We start from the raw sequence: 20,756 nt of genomic DNA on the forward strand, positions 1-20,756 counted from the left end.
GGTCGGTGACCCTGTATAACAGTGCTGTCGGCTTTCATCTTTTCCTGCAGGACGAACTCTTCAATTTCAGCCAGACGGGGGCCAAGCCCACCGGCCCGAACCCCGACAACATGGTGCAAAAGGAACAAAAGGACGAGGTCATCATGAAGGCGAACCTGAAGAACAACAACGTCCAGAACACCCAGAAGAACGAAGACGTCCAGGTGAACCAGGAGACCAGCACCGCCGCCACCGGTAGGTCCCAGCCCACCTCAATATACTGCTGGAAATCCATCCTGACTTCTCACAGCTGAGGGTCTGCTACAATGCGGGCAGTGCAGACAGTTACTGATTGCAGCCGCCGGTGCCCACTTGCTGTCATCCCCATTTAATGAAACGACATGAATGCTTTTAAAAGGCTTCTACCTGGCAAAGTGATTATCATGGAGGATGCGCTTAATGACCGGCTCAAGGTCGTGGACCAGACACAGAGGTCGTGCACGTCTGCGGCTTCCTTAATGCCTTTTAATTTATTTATGCCCTGATCTTTTACTGGGTGGTGCAATATCGATTACGTCTGCAGGAGGCGCCGCTGCAGCGTCTGGCACAGGACGGAGAGGGCACATGTTCCAAATATTCACTAGCCGGGCTCAAACCTGAGACGTTGGGAGTTGTAGTTGCCGTGGACTCTTGCCAGGGCTCCGCACACAATTCTGCTCCCTTTTGGCGGAGCCGCGTCACTTTCCATGCCTGTTGGTGTCATGAGCTTTACATGACATATGGACAGCCACTTTAAAACCTTAATTTTCTCTTAGGGCATCAGAAAATGTCTCATTGTCCGTGTTTTACAGATACCAATGACAACGAGGAGAAATCTGAGGTGCAGTCGATCATCGAATCCACCCCGGAGCTGGACATGGACAAGGAGCGAGCCTATCAGATGACCAGGTGAGACACTGGCGCTGTGTACCAGTATGGTGTACGCACCTCTGCAGGACACCAGGAGGCGCTCTAGATGGTCTTTGACATCGTCGGGGCTGCCGCCATTGTGGGCTAACCCGTCCGCCGTCTCTTCCCAGTACTCCTTCCAAAGGCATCGAGAACAAAGCGTTCGACCGCAACACAGAGTCGCTATTCGAGGAGTTGTCCTCCGCCGGGACCGACCTGATCGGAGACGTGGATGAAGGGGCCGACCTGCTGGGTAATAATCTGTCATGTCACCTTTCCTGCACCGCGTCTTACAGGACATCGATACTCGTCGTACATCTCCATCACTGACAGCTCCCATGTTCCCAGAGACTAACCGGAAGTGTTGTCTTAGGGACTCTGGCAGCGAGTGGGCTGTCATGCAGCCTCTTCTGTGTGTGACGTGCCTTAACCCTTTGATAATCAGGCCATATTTGTTGCTAGCTGATCATTGCATTGTGTGTTGCAGGGATGGGGCGGGAGGTGGAGAACCTGATCCTGGAGAACACGCAGCTTCTGGAGACCAAGTACGTGTATCATCCTCCAGACCTGGGCCGGGACCTATATTCACCCGGTATAGATCATCTCCCCCCATGTAACATCCTGTCCTGTGATAGGAACGCCCTGAATGTGGTGAAGAACGACCTGATCGGCAAACTGGACGAGCTGATGTGCGAGAAGGGCGTGCTGCAGGGCGAGCTGGACGCCGTGAAACAAGCCAAACAGAAGCTCGAGGAGAAGAACAAGGAGCTGGAGGAGGAGTTGAAGAAGTAAGTGCCCCCTTATTAATATGTCACGTTATGGGCAGGTGATGCTCAAAAATGAGTGATGGATGTTACAGAATTCGGCTGATTTTTCTTCCAGGGCTCGAGCAGAAACCGAGGAAGTGAAGCAGAAATCAAAAGACGAAGATGATGTAAGTGGCTTATTCTGGGGGCGACCTCCATATTTGTAGTGTTCTGGCCTCCGCTGATCGATGCCCCTTCTCCCGGCGCAGAGCGACGTACCCACAGCTCAGCGAAAGCGATTCACCCGGGTGGAGATGGCGCGAGTACTGATGGAGCGGAACCAGTACAAGGAGCGACTGATGGAGCTGCAGGAGGCCGTGAGGTGGACGGAGATGATCAGGTAGGAGCCATGTGGTCACTGGTAGGTGCCCGGTGACTGCAGGGATAGTCTGTAGGCGATCAGGACCACCATATTTGTGATCGTAGGGGTGCATTGCAATACCACACACAACCTGTGTACAGGGGCGGCGCTGTCCCTAATACTAGCATCATGGCTGTGACGGCCGATCCCAGGGATGATTTTAGGATTATTTTTTTCTTTTTAGGGCATCGAGAGAAAATCCTGCCATGCAGGAGAAGAAGCGCTCTAGCATCTGGCAGTTGTGAGTAGCGGCTCTGTGCCCGCCATCAGTCGGCAGTCCTAGCCCGCGTGCGGCATTGTCCCACTAACGCCCCTTCATTTCTGTTCTCAGCTTCAGCCGCCTCTTCAGTTCCTCCGGCACAACTACCAAGAAACCGGAGCTTCCTGTTAACGTCAAGTACAACGCGCCGACCTCGCACATCACGCCTTCCATCAAGAAGAAGAGCAGCGCCCTGGCCAAACTCCCCAGCGACAAGTCCAAAGCCTTCGACTTCCTCAGCGACGAGTGAGCATTACTTATGGTGAAATCTCCCAGCATTCCCTGCTTGTGCTGGTGATTTGCATGCTGGGAAATGTAGTCTTTACACCTGGCTGCATATAGTCATCTGGTGTAAAAAAAAACAAAAAACTAACTGCCCCCTGCATTATGGGGGGTATTTGTCCACCAACCTGCTGACTGTTTCCAGTGACTGTGTCGTAGCACTTTTTCCTGGAGATATCCTAACTCTGTCTTTTATCTCTCCTCTTTCAGCCTCTCGGGTGGCAGCGAGGCATCTTCAGTCTCCAGGCGGGAGCAGAAGCGGGAGCAGTACCGGCAGATGAAGGCGCACGTCCAGAAGGAGGATGGCCGCGTGCAAGCGTTCGGCTGGAGTCTTCCTCAGAAGTACAAGCAGGTAATGGCTGACCCTGCGCACCACTTCTGGGCTGTGATAGCACTGCGGCGTGGATGCCATCAATACACGGGTATCATCTTTTTGTAGACGACCAACGGCGGCCAGAGCGATGGCAAAATGAAGAATTTACCCGTCCCTGTGTACCTCCGGCCCCTGGATGAGAAGGACACGTCCATGAAGGTGATTTCATATGCACTAGTCCCATCCAGAGCTGCACTCACACTTTTTTTTGCGACTGATCACCATGTATTTCCGGTCACAGCTGTGGTGCGCTGTCGGCGTTAACCTTTCTGGTGGAAAGACCCGGGACGGCGGCTCCATTATCGGAGCAAGCGTCTTTTACAGTGACCTTCCTGGGTCAGAGATGGAGAACCAAAAACCCAGAAGCGAATCCCAGAGCAGCCTGGAGAAACTGGAGCAAGAGCTGAAGGTAGAGCTCGTACTGTCCCGGCAGCGCTGTTCTGTTATACTGAGTCCAGGGTCTTAAAGGAGCCATCCCTGTCATTGTGCAGGTGCAGCAGAAGGAGCTGCGGCATCAGGACGAGCTGTCCAGTCTGGTGTGGATCTGCACCAGTACCCATTCCTCCACCAAGGTCATCATTGTGGACGCCAACGAGCCGGGAAACATGCTGGACAGCTTTATCGTCTGCAACTCCCACGTACTATGCATCGCCAGCGTGCCAGGTGAGACGCCACCTAGTAATGTGCAGATCCCGCACAATAGGATGTCATTGTAACAAACCTTCAGCTGTGCAGGAAGTGATAACTTTCCTCATTAGGAGTGATGGAGACTGACTACCCATCAGGAGATTCCTCCAAGCTGGACGCCGACTCTGCTCAGACCGACAAGTCCTCCTTATCGGAGAGCCTGGCGAGCAGCAGCTCCTCCGGTGACCAGGGCATCACTGGTGTCCGAGTAACCATCGCCTCCGCTGAAGACGCCGAGCCCATCGTATGCCAAACGCCAAGTGTTCTCTCCCCAGAGGTGGAGAGTAAGTCAGGTAGGTGGGTAAGCTAGAGGGGCACCAGGTAATGCAGAGACGCCCAGGTCAGGGCACACGTGGTCCTTACTCTCGTCATGTCTGACAGATCCAGCCTCCACCAGTCCCGAGCTGGATGATAACGTGCCCACAGCAGAGGAGGCCACCGAGGCTACAGAGGCTGGCGACAGCCCCACAGACGATGTGGCCGACATCACACAGGCGGGAATCTACACAGAGCACGTGTTCACGGACCCCCTGGGTGTACAGAACACGACGGATGACACCAGCTGCCCGGACAGGTAAGGGTTACACAGCGTGAACGTGTCCGCCATGTGACAATGCGGGGAGGATAACGCTCATTATCCGTTCCCATCCAGTAACGAGTCCGACCTCTATAAAGATGGAGTGGCCACGTTACCCACCGAACAGAATCTGATGAGAGAGGAGGCCCAGAAGATGAACAGCCTGTTACCCACCATGTGGCTGGGGGCACAGAATGGACAGTAAGTACATTCATTTGTAGGGAGCGCTGCGGGACCACTCGATTCTTACATTCTCCAGTCTCGGCCACATTAATGTTGTTCAATATGATCCGAAGGTGCTCAATTCCTCTAAAGCACTCCCACAGGAGAACTGAGGTATTACACGGTTCTCTGTGCTCGGTCCTGCAGGTTCTCATTGATTAGCTGCTCTGGGGCATTGCAGGACATAGTGTTGGGGATTTCTGCAGCTGACAGACAGCTCCCATACACAACTGACCTCTGGCTTTCTCCTGCAGCCTCTACGTCCATTCCTCCGTCACCCAGTGGAAGAAATGTCTCCTGCAGATCAAACTGAAGGACTCCATTCTGAGTATAGTGTGAGTACGGAGGGCGTGTGTGTATGTATATATATCTCTATATACAGTGGGGAAAATACTTATTTGATCCACTGACGATTTTGCAAGTTTTCCCACCTACAGAGAATGGAGAGATCTTTAAAAATAAAAATCCACAAAATCACATTATAGGATTGTTACATAATTAATTTGCATTTTATTGCAAGAAATAAGTATTTAATACAATAGATAAACGGAACTTAATATTTGATGCAGAAACTTTTGTTTGCTGTTAGAGGTCAGACGTTTCCTGTAATTATTGACCAAATTTGCCCCTGGCTGTGTGCTTCGGGTCATTGCTATGCTGGAAGACCCAGTAAAGACACATCTTCAATGGTCTTACTGAGGGAAGGAGGGTTGTTGGGCAAAATCTCATGATTCATGACCCCACCCATCCTCCCCTCAATACGGTGCAGTCGTCCTGCTCCCTTTGCAGAAAAGCAGCTCCAACGTGTGATGATGTTTCCCCCACCATGCTTCACGGTTGGGACGGTGTTCTTGGGGTTGTACTCATCGTTCTTCCAACATGGCGAATGGAGTTGATACCAAATAGTTCTATATTGGTCTCCCCTGACCACATGATTTTCTCCCATGCCTCCTCTGTATTATCCAGATGTTCACTGGTGAACTCCTAACGGGCCTGGACACGTGAGGCTGGTGTGAGCAGGAGGATCTTGTGTGCCCTGCAAGATTTTACTTATTGACGGTGTAGTGTGTTACTAATGCTAATTTTTGAGACTGTGGTCCCAGCTCTCTTCAGGTCATTGACCAGTTCCTCCCTTGTAATTCTGGGCTGATTCCTGACCTTTATCTGAATCATCCTTACTCCATGAGGCGAGATCTTGCATGGAGCCCCTGACCAAGAAGATTGACAGACATCTTGTTCTTCCATTTTCTAATAATTGCGCCAGCAGTTATTTCCTTCTCACCAAGCTGCTTGCCTATTGTCCGTTAGCTCATCCCAGCCTTGTGCAGGTTTACAATTTTGTCCTTAGACAGCTCTTTGGTCTTGGCCATGTTGGAAAGGTTGGGGTATGATTGAGTGTGTGGACAGGTTTCATTTATACAGGTAACGAGGTCAAACAGGTGCAATTAATACAGGTAGAGTGCAGAGTGGAAGAGAGCTTCATAAAGGAAAACTAGCAGGTCTGTGAGAGCCAGAATTCTTGCTGGTTGGTCGGTGATCAAATACTTATTTCATGCAATAAAATGCAACTTAATTATATAAAAATCATACAGTGTGATTTTCTGGATTTTTATTTTTAGATTCTGTCTCTCAAAGGTGAAGTGGTACCTACGATAAAAATTACAGACCCCTCCATTCTTTGCAGGTGGGGAAGCTTGCAAAAGCAGTGGATCAAGTAATTATTTTCCCCAGTGTGTGTATATAATATATTGCTCAATAAAAAAATAAAGGGAACGCTTAAACAACACAAATAAGTCCAATCAGTTTCTCCTGCGGTTGTGCAAATGGAACAGACAACAGGTAGAAATGATCAGAAATTAGCAAGTCAACCCTATAAAGGAGTAGTTCTGCAGGGGGGTGACCACAGAACACAGAGGTTCTCATCCTTTTTGGCTGTTTTGCTCACTTTTGAGTTTTGTCATTGCTCTCACCCCTAGAGAGGGTGTACAGTAGCATAAGGCGGTGTCTACTACCCACAGAAGTTGCTCAGGTGGTGCAGCTCATCCAGGATGGCACATCAATGCGAGATGTGGCAAGAAGGAGAGCTGTGTCTGTTAGCACAGTGTCCAGAGCATGTTGCAGATACCAGGAGAAGTGGAGGGGCCATTGGAGGGCAACAACCCAGCAGCAGGGCCGCTACCTCCTCCTTTGTGCATGGTGGAACAAGTCCAGAACCCTGCAAAATGACCTCCAACAGGCAGATATCTAGAATGTGGGATTTTAGTGTTCCCAGAGTGTGTGTATTTATGTATATATCTATGTGTGTGTATAGATCTGCACTTCGTATTTGATCACCCTCACTCCTCCATTCCAGACACGTGAAGGGCATCGTGCTGGTGGCCTTAGCTGACGGGACGCTGGCAATCTTCCATCGAGGAATTGGTAGGTATAATGATTGAGTCATCTACTCCTTATTTGACCGGTACCACATCCTGCGATGAATTACAGCTGCATCCTAGGCATCGGACCAGATTTTACTGTGACATCTGTGATTTACAAGAACATTTTTTTTTTTGTTCTTGTTGCAGATGGTCAGTGGGATTTATCGAACTACCACCTGCTGGACTTTGGCCGCCCGCACCACTCCATCCGATGTATGACGGTGGTACACGAGAAGGTCTGGTGCGGGTACAGGAATAAGATCTACATCGTACAGCCGAAGACCATGAAGATAGAGGTAACAGGCACCAATACCTGCCCAGTTACTGAGGTGGGGTACAGGTGCTAGAGGTGGTGTTATTGGCTAAATCAGTGGAGGTAGCAGTAGTGATTGTGGAGGGTAGTGGCGGTGATGGAAGTGGTTTTTGAGGTATAAGTTGGGGTTGCTGCAGGTAAAAGTAGGCATAAGGGTATTGATGGTGGAGGATGGTGAAGTTGGGGTGCGGGTATTGTTGGGGGAGGAGGGTGAAGGTTGGGGTGGCAGGAGTGGATGCTCGCTGATCAGCTGTACATCTTAGGGGGGAGATGTTGGGGTGAGATCGGGTTTGAAGTTGGAGTTTAGGGTGGAGGGCAGGTTGGAAGTTGGGGTGGCAAGCGGTGATACTTGCTGATCACCTGTAATCTTGGGGTAGAGGCTGGGTTGGGGGTTGGTGTGGAGGGCTGGTTAGATGTTAGGGTGAAGGTCAGGTTTGATGTTGGGGTGGCAGAAGTTGCTACTCGCTAAGCAGCTGTACATCTTGGGGAAGATAAACACAAAAATTGAGCTTGGATTAAGTTGGTGTACAGGCAGCACATAAACGCATGTTCACATTGACCATAAAGGGCACAAAACCTACAAGAAACAAAATGAGCAAAAACCCTGCTGTAACTAAATAAGTAAAAAGCAAGTGCATTTAAATAACTCGGGGGTTTTTAGTAATACTGTTTGTGATCAAAAATAGCATAAAAGCCATCCCACCATCTTGGGGAGGATGTTGGAGTGGGAGTCGGGGTGGCAGGAGTTGATACTTGCTGATCCAGCTGTACATCTTGGGGAGGATGTTGGGGGTGGATTGCGGGGTGGAGGTTGGGGCGGATTGCAGATTTGATGTTGGGTAGAGGACAGGTTGGAGGTTGGGGGTGGATTGCGGGTTTGATGTTGGGGTGGCAGGAGTTGATACTCACAGATCAGCTGTACATCTTGGGGTGGATTGCGGGTTTGATGTTGGGGTGGCAGGAGTTGATACTCACGGATCAGCTGTACATCTTGGGGAGAATGTTGGGGTGGATTGCGGGTTTGATGTTAGGGTGGCAGGAGTTGATACTCGCTGATCAGCTGTACACCTTGGGGAGAATGTTGGGGTGGATTGCGGGTTTGATAGGGTGGCAGGAGTTGATACTCACGGATCAGCTGTACATCTTGGGGAGAATGTTGGGGTGTATTGCGAGTTTGATGTTGGGGTGGCAGGAGTTGATACTCGCTGATCAGCTGTACATCTTGGGGAGAATGTTGGGGTGGATTGCGGGTTTGATGATAGGGTGGCAGGAGTTGATACTCGCTGGTCAGCTGTACACCTTGGGGAGAATGTTGGGGTGGATTGCGGGTTTGATGTTAGGGTGGCAGGAGTTGATACTCACGGATCAGCTGTACACCTTGGGGAGAATGTTGGGGTGTATTGCGAGTTTGATGTTGAGGTGGCAGGAGTTGATACTCACGGATCAGCTGTACATCTTGGGGAGGATGTTGGGGTGGATTGCGGGTTTGATGTTGATACTCACAGATCAGCTGTACATTTTGGGGAGGATGTTGGGGTGGCAGGAGTTGATATTCGTGTATCAGCTGTACATCTTGGGGAGAATGTTGGGGTGGCAGGAGTTGATACAGATCAGCTGTACATTTTGGGGAGAATGTTGGGGTGGCAGGAGTTGATATTCGTGTATCAGCTGTACATCTTGGGGAGAATGTTGGGGTGGCAGGAGTTGATACAGATCAGCTGTACATTTTGGGGAGAATGTTGGGGTGGCAGGAGTTGATATTCGTGTATCAGTTGTACATCTTGGGGAGAATGTTGGGGTGGCAGGAGTTGATACAGATCAGCTGTACATTTTGGGGAGAATGTTGGGGTGGCAGGAGTTGATATTCGTGTATCAGCTGTACATCTTGGGGAGAATGTTGGGGTGGCAGGAGTTGATACTCACAGATCAGCTGTACATTTTGGGGAGGATGTTGGGGTGGCAGGAGTTGATATTCGTGTATCAGCTGTACATTTTGGTGGTGGATGTTGGGGTGGCAGGAGTTGATATTCGTGCATCAGCTGTACATCTTGGGGAGAATGTTGGGGTGGATTGCGTGTTTGATGTTGGGGTGGCAGGAGTTGATCAGCTGTACATTTTTTCCTCCAGAAATCCTTTGACGCTCATCCTCGGAAGGAGAGCCAGGTCCGACAACTGGCCTGGGTGGGTGACGGTGTTTGGGTGTCCATCCGGCTGGACTCCACGCTGCGCCTCTACCACGCTCACACCTATCAGCATCTACAGGATGTGGACATTGAACCATATGTCAGTAAGATGCTCGGTGAGTCCTGGCCCCCCACTTGGGACATTTCGAGTCGATATGATGAGTTTTGTTTATTTCTGCTCCTGTTTTCTGACCGGTGTGTGTGATTTCCTATTTCCAGGCACCGGGAAGCTTGGCTTCTCCTTCGTTAGAATAACTGCCTTGATGGTGTCTTGTAACCGCCTGTGGGTGGGCACCGGCAATGGTGTCATTATCTCAATACCCCTAACTGAAAGTAAGTGCCCCCTCCCTTAGAGTACAAAGCATTATATACACAAATGGATATAATGTCATGTTGTCGGGAGAATAGTCCATATCACGTCTCTGCTGTCTGTCAGCCTTTGGGTGTGAACAGTGCATGTTTCCATTCTCTGACAGCGAGAATTGAAGCGCAGTCTGTTAGTTGTAGCTTGTTATTCGGGTATTTGTGCAGTGTATTGAGGGAGATATCCGATTGGAGAGAGGCACGTGCCGCACTCATCCCACTCCTATTGTTTGGGGCCTGGTGGTGGTTGCTTCTTCTGCCCCGTGCAGGGTCATTTATGGCGTAGTGTTACAGCTTAATGGTGACCTCTGGTTCTCACACTTCTCCTCCCCTTACTGTCTCACTATAGCGGTAATTCTGCACCAGGGACGGTTACTTGGGTTAAGGGGTAAGTGACAGCACATCGCTCCGGCTTCTCCGAGTAGCCACTGGCTGTATAGATGACCCTCCTTTGTATGTTCCTGACATCTTCTGGACGTCTCCCCCCTCCCCCTTAATTGGCAGCAATCTTACGTATTACTAAACGGCTGGGCGGTCTAGCGTCCTCGTGTGGCAGCTAATCCCGTAGTCGCTGTGTGTACACTGGTCACCACATCGTCATCTGCTGGTGCTTCTCATCCCGCACAAAGCTCTCCTCTCAGATCTTCTCCTGCTCTCATCATCTCTTCATTCTAATGGATGTGTATTGTCAATCTAGCATGTCTTCAGCTAGCGAAATCCTGCAGCACGCGGGGGGGGGGGGGGGGGGGGGGGGGAGGATGGTAAGAGAGGGATGGCAGAAGGTGGGGGATGAAGGATGGGGGGAGGTGGAGATGGCAGAAGGGTGTGGATGAGAGATGGGGGGGGGGGGAGAGTCAGGGATGGCGGAAGGTGAGAATAAAGGGATGTGTGGGGATGGTGGGGGTGAGGGATGGTGCAAGGTGGTTGATGATGGGTGGCTGAAGGTGGGGATGAGGGATGGCTGAAGGGTGGGGCTGGTGGAAGATGAGAATAAGGAAAGGGTGAGGGGTTTGGCGTAAGGTGAGGTGTTGGAAGGTGAGAATGAGGGAAGGGTGGGGAATATGGGATGGCACAACATGGGGATGAGGCAAGGGTGAGGATAAAGAAATGAGGGATGGCAGAAGGTGGGGATGAGGCAAGGGTGGGGTTGAGGAATGAGGGAGTGGTGGGGATGAGGGAAGGCGAGAATGAAGGGATGAGTGGATGGCGGAAGGCAAGAATGAGGGACGGGTGGGGGATGAGGGATGAGGGGGATGAGGGAGATGAGGGATGGAAGAAGGCGAGAAGGAGGTATAGGTAGAGACGAGGGAAGGTGTGAATGGGGGATGAGAGATGGCACAAGGTGGGGCTGAGGATTGGCAGAAGATGAGAATCAGGGAAGGGTGGGGAATAAAGATTGTGGGATGGCATAAGATCGGGATGAGGGGATGAGAGATGGCACAAGGTGGGGCTGAGGAGTGGCAGAAGATGAGAATCAGGGAAGGGTGGGGAATAAAGATTGTGGGATGGCACAAGATCGGGATGAGGGAAGGGTTGGAGATAAAGGAATGAGGGATGAGAAATGAGTCAAGGGAGGGGATGGTGGCAGGGGATGAGGGGATTGCGGAAGGTGAGAATGTGGGGATGATGGGATGAGATGGCGGAAGGTGAGAATGAGGGATGTGGGGATGAAGGAAGGGTGAGGATGGTGGGATGGGATGAGAGATGGCTGAAGGTGAGAATGAGGGAAGTGTGGGAATGAGGGAAGGCAGAAGGTGAGAATGAGGGATGGGTGGGGATGGTGGAAGGTGAGGATGAGTGAATGGTGGGGAATGTGGGATGAGGCAAGGTTGGGGATGAGGGATGGTGGAAGATGGGGCATGAGGCAATGGTGGGGAATGGCGGAAGGGGATGAGGGAAGGGTGGGGATAAATGAGGGATGGGTGGGGATGAGGGATGGAGGAAGGCGAGAATGAGGGAAGGGTGGAGATGAGGGATGGTGGACGGTGAGGATGAGGGAAGGGTGGAGATGAGGGATGGCAGAAGGCGAGAAGGGTGGGGACGAGGGATGGCGGAAGGTGAGTATGAGAAGGGTGGGGATGAGGGATGGCAGAAGGTGAGAATGAGAGATGGGTGGGGACGAGGGAAGGCGAGAAGGGTGAGGATGAGGAATGGCAAAAAGCGAGAATGAGGGAAGGGTGGGGATGAGGGATGGCAGAAGGCGAGAAGGGTGGGGACGAGGGATGGCGGAAGGTGAGAATGAGGGAAGGGTGGGGACGAGGGATGGCAGAAGGTGGGAATGAGGGAAGGGTGGGGTTGAGGGGTGGCGGAAGGCAAGAATGATGGAAGGCTGGGGATGAGGGGTGGCGGAAGCCGAGTCAGAGGGAAGGGTGGGGATGAGGGATGGCGGAAGCCGAGTCAGAGGCAAGGGTGGGGATGAGGGATGGCGGAAGCCGAGTCAGAGGGAAGGGTGGGGATGAGGGATGGCGGAAGCCGAGTCAGAGGGAAGGGTGGGGATGAGGGATGGCGGAAGCCGAGTCAGAGGGAAGGGTGGAGATGAGGGATGGCTGGAGCCGAGACACAGGGAAGGGTGGGGATGAGGGATGGCGGAAGGCTAGAATGAGGGGGAAAGAAGGGGATGAGGGATGGAACAAGGCAAGAATGAGGAATGGGTGGGGATGAGGGGTGACGTAAGGTGGGAAAGAGTGATGGCGGAAGACAAGACGGAGGGAAGGGTGGGGACGAGGGATGGCAGAAGGCGAGAATGAGGGAAGGGTGGGAATGAGGGGTGGCAAAAGGCGAGAATGAGGGAAGGGTGGGAATGAGGGGTGGCAAAAGGCGAGAATGAGGGAAGGGTGGGAATGAGGGGTGGCGGAAGGCGAGAATGAGGGAAGGGTGGGAATGAGGGGTGGCGGAAGGCGAGAATGAGGGAAGGGTGGGGATGAGGGGTGGCGGAAAGCGAGAATGAGGGAAGGGTGGGGATGAGGGATGGCGGAAGGCGAGAATGAGGGGGAAGAAAGGGGATGAGGGATGGAACAAGGCAAGAATGAGGGATGGTTGGGGATGAGGGGTGGCGTAAGGTGGGGATGAGGGGTGGCGTAAGGTGGGAAAGAGGGATGGCGGAAGGCGAGACGGAGGGAAGGGTGGGGACGAGGGATGGCAGAAGGTGAGAATGAGGGAAAGGTGGGGATGAAGGATGGCAGAAAGAAAGAATGAGGGTAGGGTGGGGAATGAGGGGTGGCGGAAGGCGAGAATGAGGGAAGGGTGGGGAATGAGGGGTGGCGGAAGGCGAGAATGAGGGAAGGGTGCGGAATGAGGGGTGGCGGAAGGTGAGAATGAGGGAATGGTGGGGATGAGGGGTGGCAGAAGGCGAGAATGAGGGAAGGGTGGGGATGAGGGGTGGTAATAGAGAATAAAGATGGCGGAGAACTGAAATCAGGATGACAGTGGGTGAGGATGTATGGTGAATTGGGATGGCAGAGGGTGAGAATGGTGATGAAGGATTGAAGTGATGGTGTTTGCAGATGGTGAGGTTGAGAATGAGACAGTGGAGGACAGAATTGGGGCATGGTGGCAGATGAGAATGACTGATGATGGTGGGTGAGGTGGAGGTTTATTACCTGGACGGCGTTTCATTCATCATAACTCCAGAGGTCTAAGTGTTTCTAGAAACGCTCTGCACAAGATCTTTGAAGAAACCTCTGCCCTCTGATGCCATGGACCTTGCATGACCACTTTCCCATTGGTCGTCTGTCAGGCGGCTTGTGGTTGTGACCAGGAATGAGGCTGTGACGTCGCACACATTAGATCTTGATGGAAGAACGCAACCTCAGCCCCACAGTGAGATTGAAGGACGGATATGTAATGGTCTCCACGCCGTGCTCACATACCAGCTATAGTCCCTTCACCCGTCCCACTGGTGTCCCGCCTTATATGGTCTCCGTCGCCTCAGGCACCACACCACCGGTGCGGACATTGGTACTCAGACTAGTTGTAGACCAGTGCTAGATGAACAAATCACACATTCATTCCCTCCTTTCCTCCGATCTCAGCATGCCCTTCTCATGATTTCAAGCTATGCCTTGAAATACTAACTGCTGACTGTTTCCCTTCCAGCGGTGCTTCTAGAGGGCGATGCCAGGCGTAATCCTAGCGGAGAGCCCTGTGAGAATTTACCCTTTTTGTTTTCTTTATATTCTAAAGCCAATAAAGCTCTGTCCACCTCCGGCAATCGTCCAGGGAGCGTCATCCGCGTCTATGGTGACGAGAACAGCGACAAAGTCACGCCGGGAACCTTCATACCGTACTGCTCTATGGCGCACGCTCAGCTCTGCTTCCACGGGCATCGGGACGCCGTGAAATTCTTTGTGTCAGTGCCAGGTACTGATCCTAATTAATTGGAGGAGGAGGTTAAATAGGTAGAGCTTGGATAACGGTGGCGCCATCTTATCTTCCAGGTCAGGTGATCCCGCCGGCTGGCGCTAGCTCTCCAGATCTGGCCACAGACAAGGGCGCGGTCTCCCAGCAGGACGCCGGCGGTCCAAACCAGAAGTTCATGCTGGTGATGAGTGGTGGAGAGGGCTACATCGACTTTAGAATGGGTAAGGACGTACCATGGAGGAGCCCACCCACACTCCGACTGCAGGGCTATATTTGTAACGTGGTCTCCACCCTGAATCTGGTGGCATTTCCTCCTGACTCCATGTCCTCTCCGCAGGTGACGACGGCGCCGAATCCGAAGGCTTAGACGATTCCTTGCAGTTCGAACCCTCCATGGCCAAAATGGAGAGGAGTCACCTCATAGTCTGGCAAGTCATGTGTGCCGGCAGCGACTGAAGCCCCCGACACCCCGTGCATGATGTATGTAGCTGCCGCATTCATTAGGTTTTTTTCCCCTTTTTTCTGATATTTTAACACTTCAATGACTGCAAAAACAAAACACAAACAACGCGATCGTTGCTGCCCAACACGAGCTGTATCAAGTCTGGAGAATACTGTCTTGGCACCCCGCGGCCACTCCGGCACCCCTCGGCCTGGATTTGGTCTGCACGGCAGGGTAATGTCCAATCGCTCCGGTGTAAATGGTCTTGCGCCTCCTGACTCCATCCTGCTCTCTCCTTAGTGATTCCCATCAGGATTGTAAATTTAGTTTTTCATTCTCTTATTGTTTTTACATTTCTGTTTCTTTTGGTCGGACTTGATGACCAGTTGAGTTCTGTGGACAGAGCAGAGCTGCAGGAACGCCGTGTTCATGTGGCCATCGTACGGGTTTACATGAAATATTAGCCACATTCCCACTACTGCCTCCGCTCGCGAGCATGGAGACGGACGGTCTGTGATGAGTCAGTCTCCCCATTCACCAGTGAGGTCTCCCTTTATGGACGGTGTGTGTACACCCGACCATCGCTGCAGTGCAATGATAAAATGTGGACTACTGTGGCCACCACTAGAGGGAGCAGAGGAGAAAGCTGGGCACTCAATGCATTGCCTTGAGCTCTCTCTAGTGGTGACTACAGGTAATGTCTTGCAGAGTGTTTGGAGCTTTGTATCAGAACAATGGAGCTGAAAGAGGGATGTGGGCAGCAGACGCCCACCAAAATCGTATCGAAGTCTGACACCCGCCTGTAATTAATCTGCAGCCACTAGACGATCGTGATCACGTAGGGGGCGCTATGTCTTCCCTGATTTTGCTGCTAGTAATTTTTTTTTTTTTTTAAATTGGATATTCTATATATTTTTGTTTTAAACCTAGTGTGTGGTGTAATATGAAAGGGGAAAAAGAAATCTGATCCAGAATGACCAAAAATAAGTCTAGGGAAAAAAAAGATTTTCTCTATTTTCTTAATAGTTTTGCATAAAACTGCAAAATGGAGCCGTCAGTATAGATTCCATGCAGTATTGTCCTCGGCCGCGTCCAGCACTTTACACGCCTTGTATATATGACGCCGACTGTCGCCTTGTGTGGCTCGGATCTCGCCTGGCTCATTTCTTCCCGCATTGTTTCTTTTTCTTCCTGTCCTGCGCACATTTTTACGACGCGAGTTCTGCCTGTATTTTATATATAAGATATCAGATAACCTTTTATATACGAGCCTGAGACACTAACCTGTGTACAGACCTACAGACCCCGCACTCATCCACTCAGATACCTTTTTTTTTAATCTGAATTGTGTCCACGGTGGTCGTCACAAGAAAAAAAAAATAAAATGTGCGTGAGTATTCCGGTGAAATTCCAAACGTACCAAAGGATAAAACCGAGCACGGCGCCACATTTCATCATTAAAAATCAGAACATTTTCACAGCTGCCTATCTAGTCTTCTCAGCCAGGGTCGGCGGCCCCGTCTCTCTCCGGCGGGCTGCCGGGGTCGGCGGCCCCGTCTCTCACCTTTTGTAACCAGCGTTACCTTTTGTATTGTAGGGACATATTTATTTCCACAGTCGGCCCCCCCGGGGTTAGAATGTAGCTTTGTACATGACATGTATGTGTGTAAATATATATCTATAAATATGTATATGAAATGATTCACAGCCACGACTCCGCTTTTCACTCTTTAGTCTCATTTCTTACAAAAAGAAAAGTCAAACATTTTTTTTTTTTTGTAAAAAAAAAAATCATCTAGTTGTGAAGGGTTCATGCCCAGGGTCAAATCCCATCCTAATAGCATAATGCTTCCAGGAGTAGGATGTGGACTATGACAACACTTCCTGGGCAGTGATTCATAAAGGGGCTGGAATGACATAGATCTCTAGAATTTCAATCTCTATATATATTGGCGTTGAAAGAATAAATGGTGGTGCTGAAGGCCAGAGCATAGGCAGGAAGTGTCATAGGGACTCAAGCTGCAGATACCGATGCTATAAGGAGGGAAAGGGTCCGTCCTCACCTGGACAGCTGCTCCCCGACTATGCGCAAGCCAAGGTGGCAGCCATGCTGGCCGTGGTGACGTCTTCCAGAAAATGTCGCTCTCGGCTGTGCACATTTTATTAATGGTTACCAGCCGTTATAAAAACAAGCTTTTGACAGAAAGCCCCTGCCGCCGGCCCCCCGCGGTCACAGCCGCTGCTTCTTACTGTGCATCAGCCGCTGGTGCAGCTCCAGTTCGTATTTATCGGGGAAGGTGAGGTCACAGAGGTCGCAGCGGGGGTCCGACTCCACCTTCAGGGGCAGCTCCGGTAATAAGATGGTGGTGCCCGACAGGCTGACCGGACACTGGATCCTGCCCGCGTGTTTACCGTACTTAAAGCAGTTTCTTCCTTTGGGTCTCGGGTCGTCCTGCGGGATCCACGTGGAGGAAGTGGTGCCGTCCTGCGCGATCCACAACTCCGAGCTGGAGGACTCGTCCATGGCGTCTGCTGCAGCATGGGAACACGGGAGAAGTGAGGGGTGTGATGTATCGGCCCCGGTGGTCCCCCCCCATACAACACACATTACCTGAGGGCGGCTCTGTATCTTTGGGGGGCTCCGGCACCGACTCTGCCGTGACGTCATCTGCACAGAAAAGCATCAGAGGGTGAGATGAGCTCAGGGTCTCCCTGGACCCCCAGCATGTGTTACCTGGGGGCAGATCTGGCGTCTCCTCATCTGCATCTTTCTGGCTTGTGTCGCTATCCTCCCCACCATTGTCATCACTATCATCATCTTCACCATCTTTCCTTATTTCTTTCTGTTTCTCTGAAATAAAAGATGTGCAGGGTCAGCCGCCATCTTGGCATGGAGGCTCCTGCTGCTCTGTGAGCGGACCCCACGCTGGCGCTCTGCGGCTTGCACAGTACATTGGGGGGGGGGACCTGGATCACTAATGTCACCCCCTCCCTTACATGCTATATAGGGCACACTGGCCCTTTAATTGTGAATTGTCACCTCCCAGAGGTCTCACCTGGCTGTGGTGAGGATGGCAGGGGGCTCTGGGGATCATCCGTGCGGTCCTCATCAGCCTTATCTCCTGTAAGAGAGGGTGTGATGGGTACTGGTACTACACCCAGTGACTGGAGATATGGAAGTGTCCCCCTCCAGCAGTTGGTACAGCCCCCTCTTGTGAGCATCTTTTTACCTGAGGAAGAATCTATTCTTTCGCTCTGGGGGGGTTCAGACGACTGTTCGATAAAGTCATCTGTGCAGAGAAGCAGCAAGTTAGAAAACGTTCGAGAACAATCGATGGGAGTGACCGCTGCCGCTGATCGTTACCTGAGGAGCAGCTCATCTCTAGGACGTCGGTGTCTTGACAACTGATTGCAACTTCTATATCTGGGTGGAAACAAGACGAGAAGATGAGCGATGGCCGCAGCCGCCTGCACCGACCCCTCCACCACTGCTCACCTGTGCGCGAAGGGGGCGCAGCGGGGGTCTGCACATAGTCCAGCTGATCCCCGAAATCTAGGTCACCTATCAGAGCAACACATTAAAGAAGAGATTTACTGTCCCCGACACCAGGGGGCGCTGCTCGGACAACAGGTGAACCCCCGCTAACTGCTGCACTGACCACTGCTCCCCCTAGTGGAGGCTGCAGGATCAGACAACACCAACACATTGGTCTGCACACAACACGGGACCAGGCTGTCCGTCCTCTAATGGCCGCGTCTGCAGGATTTGTGACGGAGCTCAATATCGTCTGGCCCTGTGAATACAGACGGGCACCAGAGACCGCGGGCAGGCTGGAGACCACCGAGGGGGGGAGGAACAGCGTCACCTGAGACCACCGAGGGGGGGGGGGGGGGAGGAACAGCGTCACCGGAGACCACCGAGGGGGGGGGGGGGGGAGGAACAGCGTCACCGGAGACCACCGAGGGGGGGGGGGGGGGAGGAACAGCGTCACCGGAGACCACCGAGGGGGGGGGGGGGAGGAACAGCGTCACCGGAGACCACCGAGGGGGGGGGGGGGGGGAGGAACAGCGTCACCGGAGACCACCGAGGGGGGGGGGGAGGGGGAACAGCGTCACCGGAGACCACCGAGGGGGGGGGAGGGGGAACAGCGTCACCGGAGACCACCGAGGGGAGGGGGGGGAGAAAGCATTTGGAGACCCAGGGGGGGGGGGGGGGGGGGGAGCGCCATTGTGGCCCGCTCCTTCACTTACTGAAGCTCGGTCTCTGCTCGCTCTGTGACTCTGGCAGAAATTCACATTTCGTTCCATCTAGAATGACAAAACAAAAGATGAAAGGCCAGAAGGACCCCCGACCGGCAGTTGTACATCACCGCGCACCATGACTCCCACCCCCTCTCCTACAAAGGGCGCCTGCACCGACTCCTCCACAAGAGCTCACCTGTGTGCGAAGGGGGCGCCGCAGGGGTCTGCACGTAGTCCAGCTGATCCCCGAAATCTAGTTCACCTATCAGAGCAACACAAAGAGGAGATTTACTGTCCCCAACACCAGGGGGCGCTGCTCAGACAACAGGTAAACCCCCCACTAACTGCTGCACCGACCACTGCTCCCCCTAGTGGAGGCTGCAGGATCAGACAACACCAACACATTGGTCTGCACACAACACGGGACCAGGCTGTACATCCTCTAACGGCCGCGTCTGCAGGATTTGTGACAGAGCTCAGTATCGTCTGGTCCTGTGCATACAGACGGGCACCAGAGACCACCGAGTGGGGGGGGAACAACGCAGACGGAGACCACCGAGTGGGGGGGGAACAACGCAGACGGAGACCACCGAGTGGGGGGGGGAACAACGCAGACGGAGACCACCGAGTGGGGGAGGAACAACGCAGACGGAGACCACCGAGTGGGGGAGGAACAACGCAGACGGAGACCACCGAGTGGGGGAGGAACAACGCAGACGGAGACCACCGAGTGGGGGAGGAACAACGCAGACGGAGACCACCGAGTGGGGGAGGAACAACGCATACGGAGATCGGGAGAGGGGCGCAGTGCCATTGTGACCCGCGCCTTCACTTACTGAAGCTCGATCTTTGCTCGCTCTGTGGCTCTGGCAAAAATTCACATTTAGTCCCATCTAGAATGACAAAACAAAAGATGAAAGCCCAGAAGGACGCCCGACCGGCTGTCGTACATCACCGCGCACCGTGACCCCGTCACCTACAGAGGGCGCCGCGCACCGTGACCCCACCCCCTCACCTACAGAGGGCGCCGTACACCATGACTCCACCCCCTCTCCTACAGAGGGCGCCGTGCTCCATGACTCCACCCCCTCTCCTACAGAGGGCGCCGCACAGCATCATACCTGAACTCCCGTTGAACTGTAAGCTCTTGGGTTCTTCCACCATAACGTGCTTATACTGCTCCTCATGGTCCTCGATGTAGTCCCACTCATCCATAGAGAAGAACACCGCCACGTCTCCCACCTTAATGGGCACCTGAAAGGCAGAGTTCACCCTGGGTCACCTCCAAAACCTGGCACATCCCATGACCAACCCACCGACCGTCCACCTTGCGGCCCACACACCTCTCGTATCATGTTGTAGAACTTGCTGATGTGCGAGTTCTTCTTCACCACCGTCCACTCCTGCAAAACGCAAGGAAATGGCACCTGAGAGGTTCATCCCACATACATGGACCCAGACTTCAAAACACCCCCGGTCCATCGTCACCCCGACGCCCCCCAGAGCCTGTCTCACCTCCCCGGTCAGCACTGACACAATCTCAGCAGTCTGGTTCAGCAGGCGAGTAGTCTTCTGCTTCTGGGATCGGGAGGTGAGAGGAGCCTCTGCCAAATGCTGCAGGAGGGAAACCTGGAAACATGCAAGGGCTGTCACATTGTAGAAGGATCAACTTTATTCTTATTTGCACAAGGAAAGACTAGAAGCAATGGGATGAAACTGAATGGGAGGGGACACAGATTAGATATTAGAAAAAACTTTTTGACAGTTAGAGTGATCAATGAGTGGAACAGGCTGCCACGAGAAGTGGTGAGTTCTCCTTCAATGGAAGTCTTCAAACAGAGGCTGGACAGACATCTGACTGGGATGATTTAGCGAATCCTGCTTTGAGCAGGGGGTTGGACCAGATGGCCCAGGAGGTCCCTTCCAACTCTACGATTCTA

At 52.6% G+C, this 20,756-nt stretch overlaps 2 protein-coding genes across 4 annotated transcripts in view; one reads left to right on the forward strand and one right to left on the reverse strand.

Annotated features, from left to right (window-relative positions):
- The window catches only part of SPAG9 (sperm associated antigen 9), a 53,067-nt gene extending 36,786 nt beyond the window's left edge, over positions 1 to 16,281 (forward strand). For 2 of the 3 annotated variants that reach the window (XM_073579828.1, XM_073579830.1), the window contains 25 exons: positions 51 to 234; positions 831 to 927; positions 1,059 to 1,180; positions 1,415 to 1,472; positions 1,563 to 1,715; positions 1,810 to 1,861; positions 1,943 to 2,073; positions 2,279 to 2,335; positions 2,426 to 2,599; positions 2,846 to 2,987; positions 3,075 to 3,167; positions 3,250 to 3,417; positions 3,500 to 3,671; positions 3,767 to 3,988; positions 4,077 to 4,269; positions 4,348 to 4,473; positions 4,749 to 4,829; positions 6,848 to 6,915; positions 7,062 to 7,210; positions 9,355 to 9,526; positions 9,630 to 9,743; positions 10,123 to 10,161; positions 13,956 to 14,132; positions 14,210 to 14,353; positions 14,470 to 16,281. In XM_073579828.1, the coding sequence (XP_073435929.1) occupies positions 51 to 234; positions 831 to 927; positions 1,059 to 1,180; positions 1,415 to 1,472; positions 1,563 to 1,715; positions 1,810 to 1,861; positions 1,943 to 2,073; positions 2,279 to 2,335; positions 2,426 to 2,599; positions 2,846 to 2,987; positions 3,075 to 3,167; positions 3,250 to 3,417; positions 3,500 to 3,671; positions 3,767 to 3,988; positions 4,077 to 4,269; positions 4,348 to 4,473; positions 4,749 to 4,829; positions 6,848 to 6,915; positions 7,062 to 7,210; positions 9,355 to 9,526; positions 9,630 to 9,743; positions 10,123 to 10,161; positions 13,956 to 14,132; positions 14,210 to 14,353; positions 14,470 to 14,588 (3,207 nt within the window). In that variant the 3' untranslated portion in view covers positions 14,589 to 16,281. The remainder of the gene's footprint in view (positions 1 to 50; positions 235 to 830; positions 928 to 1,058; positions 1,181 to 1,414; positions 1,473 to 1,562; positions 1,716 to 1,809; positions 1,862 to 1,942; positions 2,074 to 2,278; positions 2,336 to 2,425; positions 2,600 to 2,845; positions 2,988 to 3,074; positions 3,168 to 3,249; positions 3,418 to 3,499; positions 3,672 to 3,766; positions 3,989 to 4,076; positions 4,270 to 4,347; positions 4,474 to 4,748; positions 4,830 to 6,847; positions 6,916 to 7,061; positions 7,211 to 9,354; positions 9,527 to 9,629; positions 9,744 to 10,122; positions 10,162 to 13,955; positions 14,133 to 14,209; positions 14,354 to 14,469) is intronic. The other variant, XM_073579829.1, reaches the window with a different exon arrangement.
- Positions 16,282 to 16,289: 8 nt separating this feature from the next.
- The window catches only part of LOC141094126 (uncharacterized), a 114,475-nt gene continuing 110,008 nt past the window's right edge, over positions 16,290 to 20,756 (reverse strand). Inside the window, exons 12-24 of the mRNA XM_073579862.1 lie at positions 20,332 to 20,445; positions 20,160 to 20,219; positions 19,938 to 20,070; positions 19,653 to 19,709; positions 19,013 to 19,078; positions 18,826 to 18,882; positions 18,071 to 18,136; positions 17,939 to 17,998; positions 17,805 to 17,864; positions 17,631 to 17,696; positions 17,309 to 17,425; positions 17,186 to 17,242; positions 16,290 to 17,106 (exon numbers count right to left, since the gene is read on the reverse strand). Coding sequence (XP_073435963.1) covers positions 16,805 to 17,106; positions 17,186 to 17,242; positions 17,309 to 17,425; positions 17,631 to 17,696; positions 17,805 to 17,864; positions 17,939 to 17,998; positions 18,071 to 18,136; positions 18,826 to 18,882; positions 19,013 to 19,078; positions 19,653 to 19,709; positions 19,938 to 20,070; positions 20,160 to 20,219; positions 20,332 to 20,445 — 1,215 coding nt within the window. The 3' untranslated portion in view covers positions 16,290 to 16,804. The remainder of the gene's footprint in view (positions 17,107 to 17,185; positions 17,243 to 17,308; positions 17,426 to 17,630; positions 17,697 to 17,804; positions 17,865 to 17,938; positions 17,999 to 18,070; positions 18,137 to 18,825; positions 18,883 to 19,012; positions 19,079 to 19,652; positions 19,710 to 19,937; positions 20,071 to 20,159; positions 20,220 to 20,331; positions 20,446 to 20,756) is intronic.

Source organism: Dendrobates tinctorius, unplaced genomic scaffold (assembly GCF_039654945.1).
Source record: "Dendrobates tinctorius isolate UK_male_01 unplaced genomic scaffold, ASM3965494v1 ptg000063l, whole genome shotgun sequence".
Taxonomy (NCBI): Eukaryota; Metazoa; Chordata; class Amphibia; order Anura; family Dendrobatidae; genus Dendrobates; species Dendrobates tinctorius.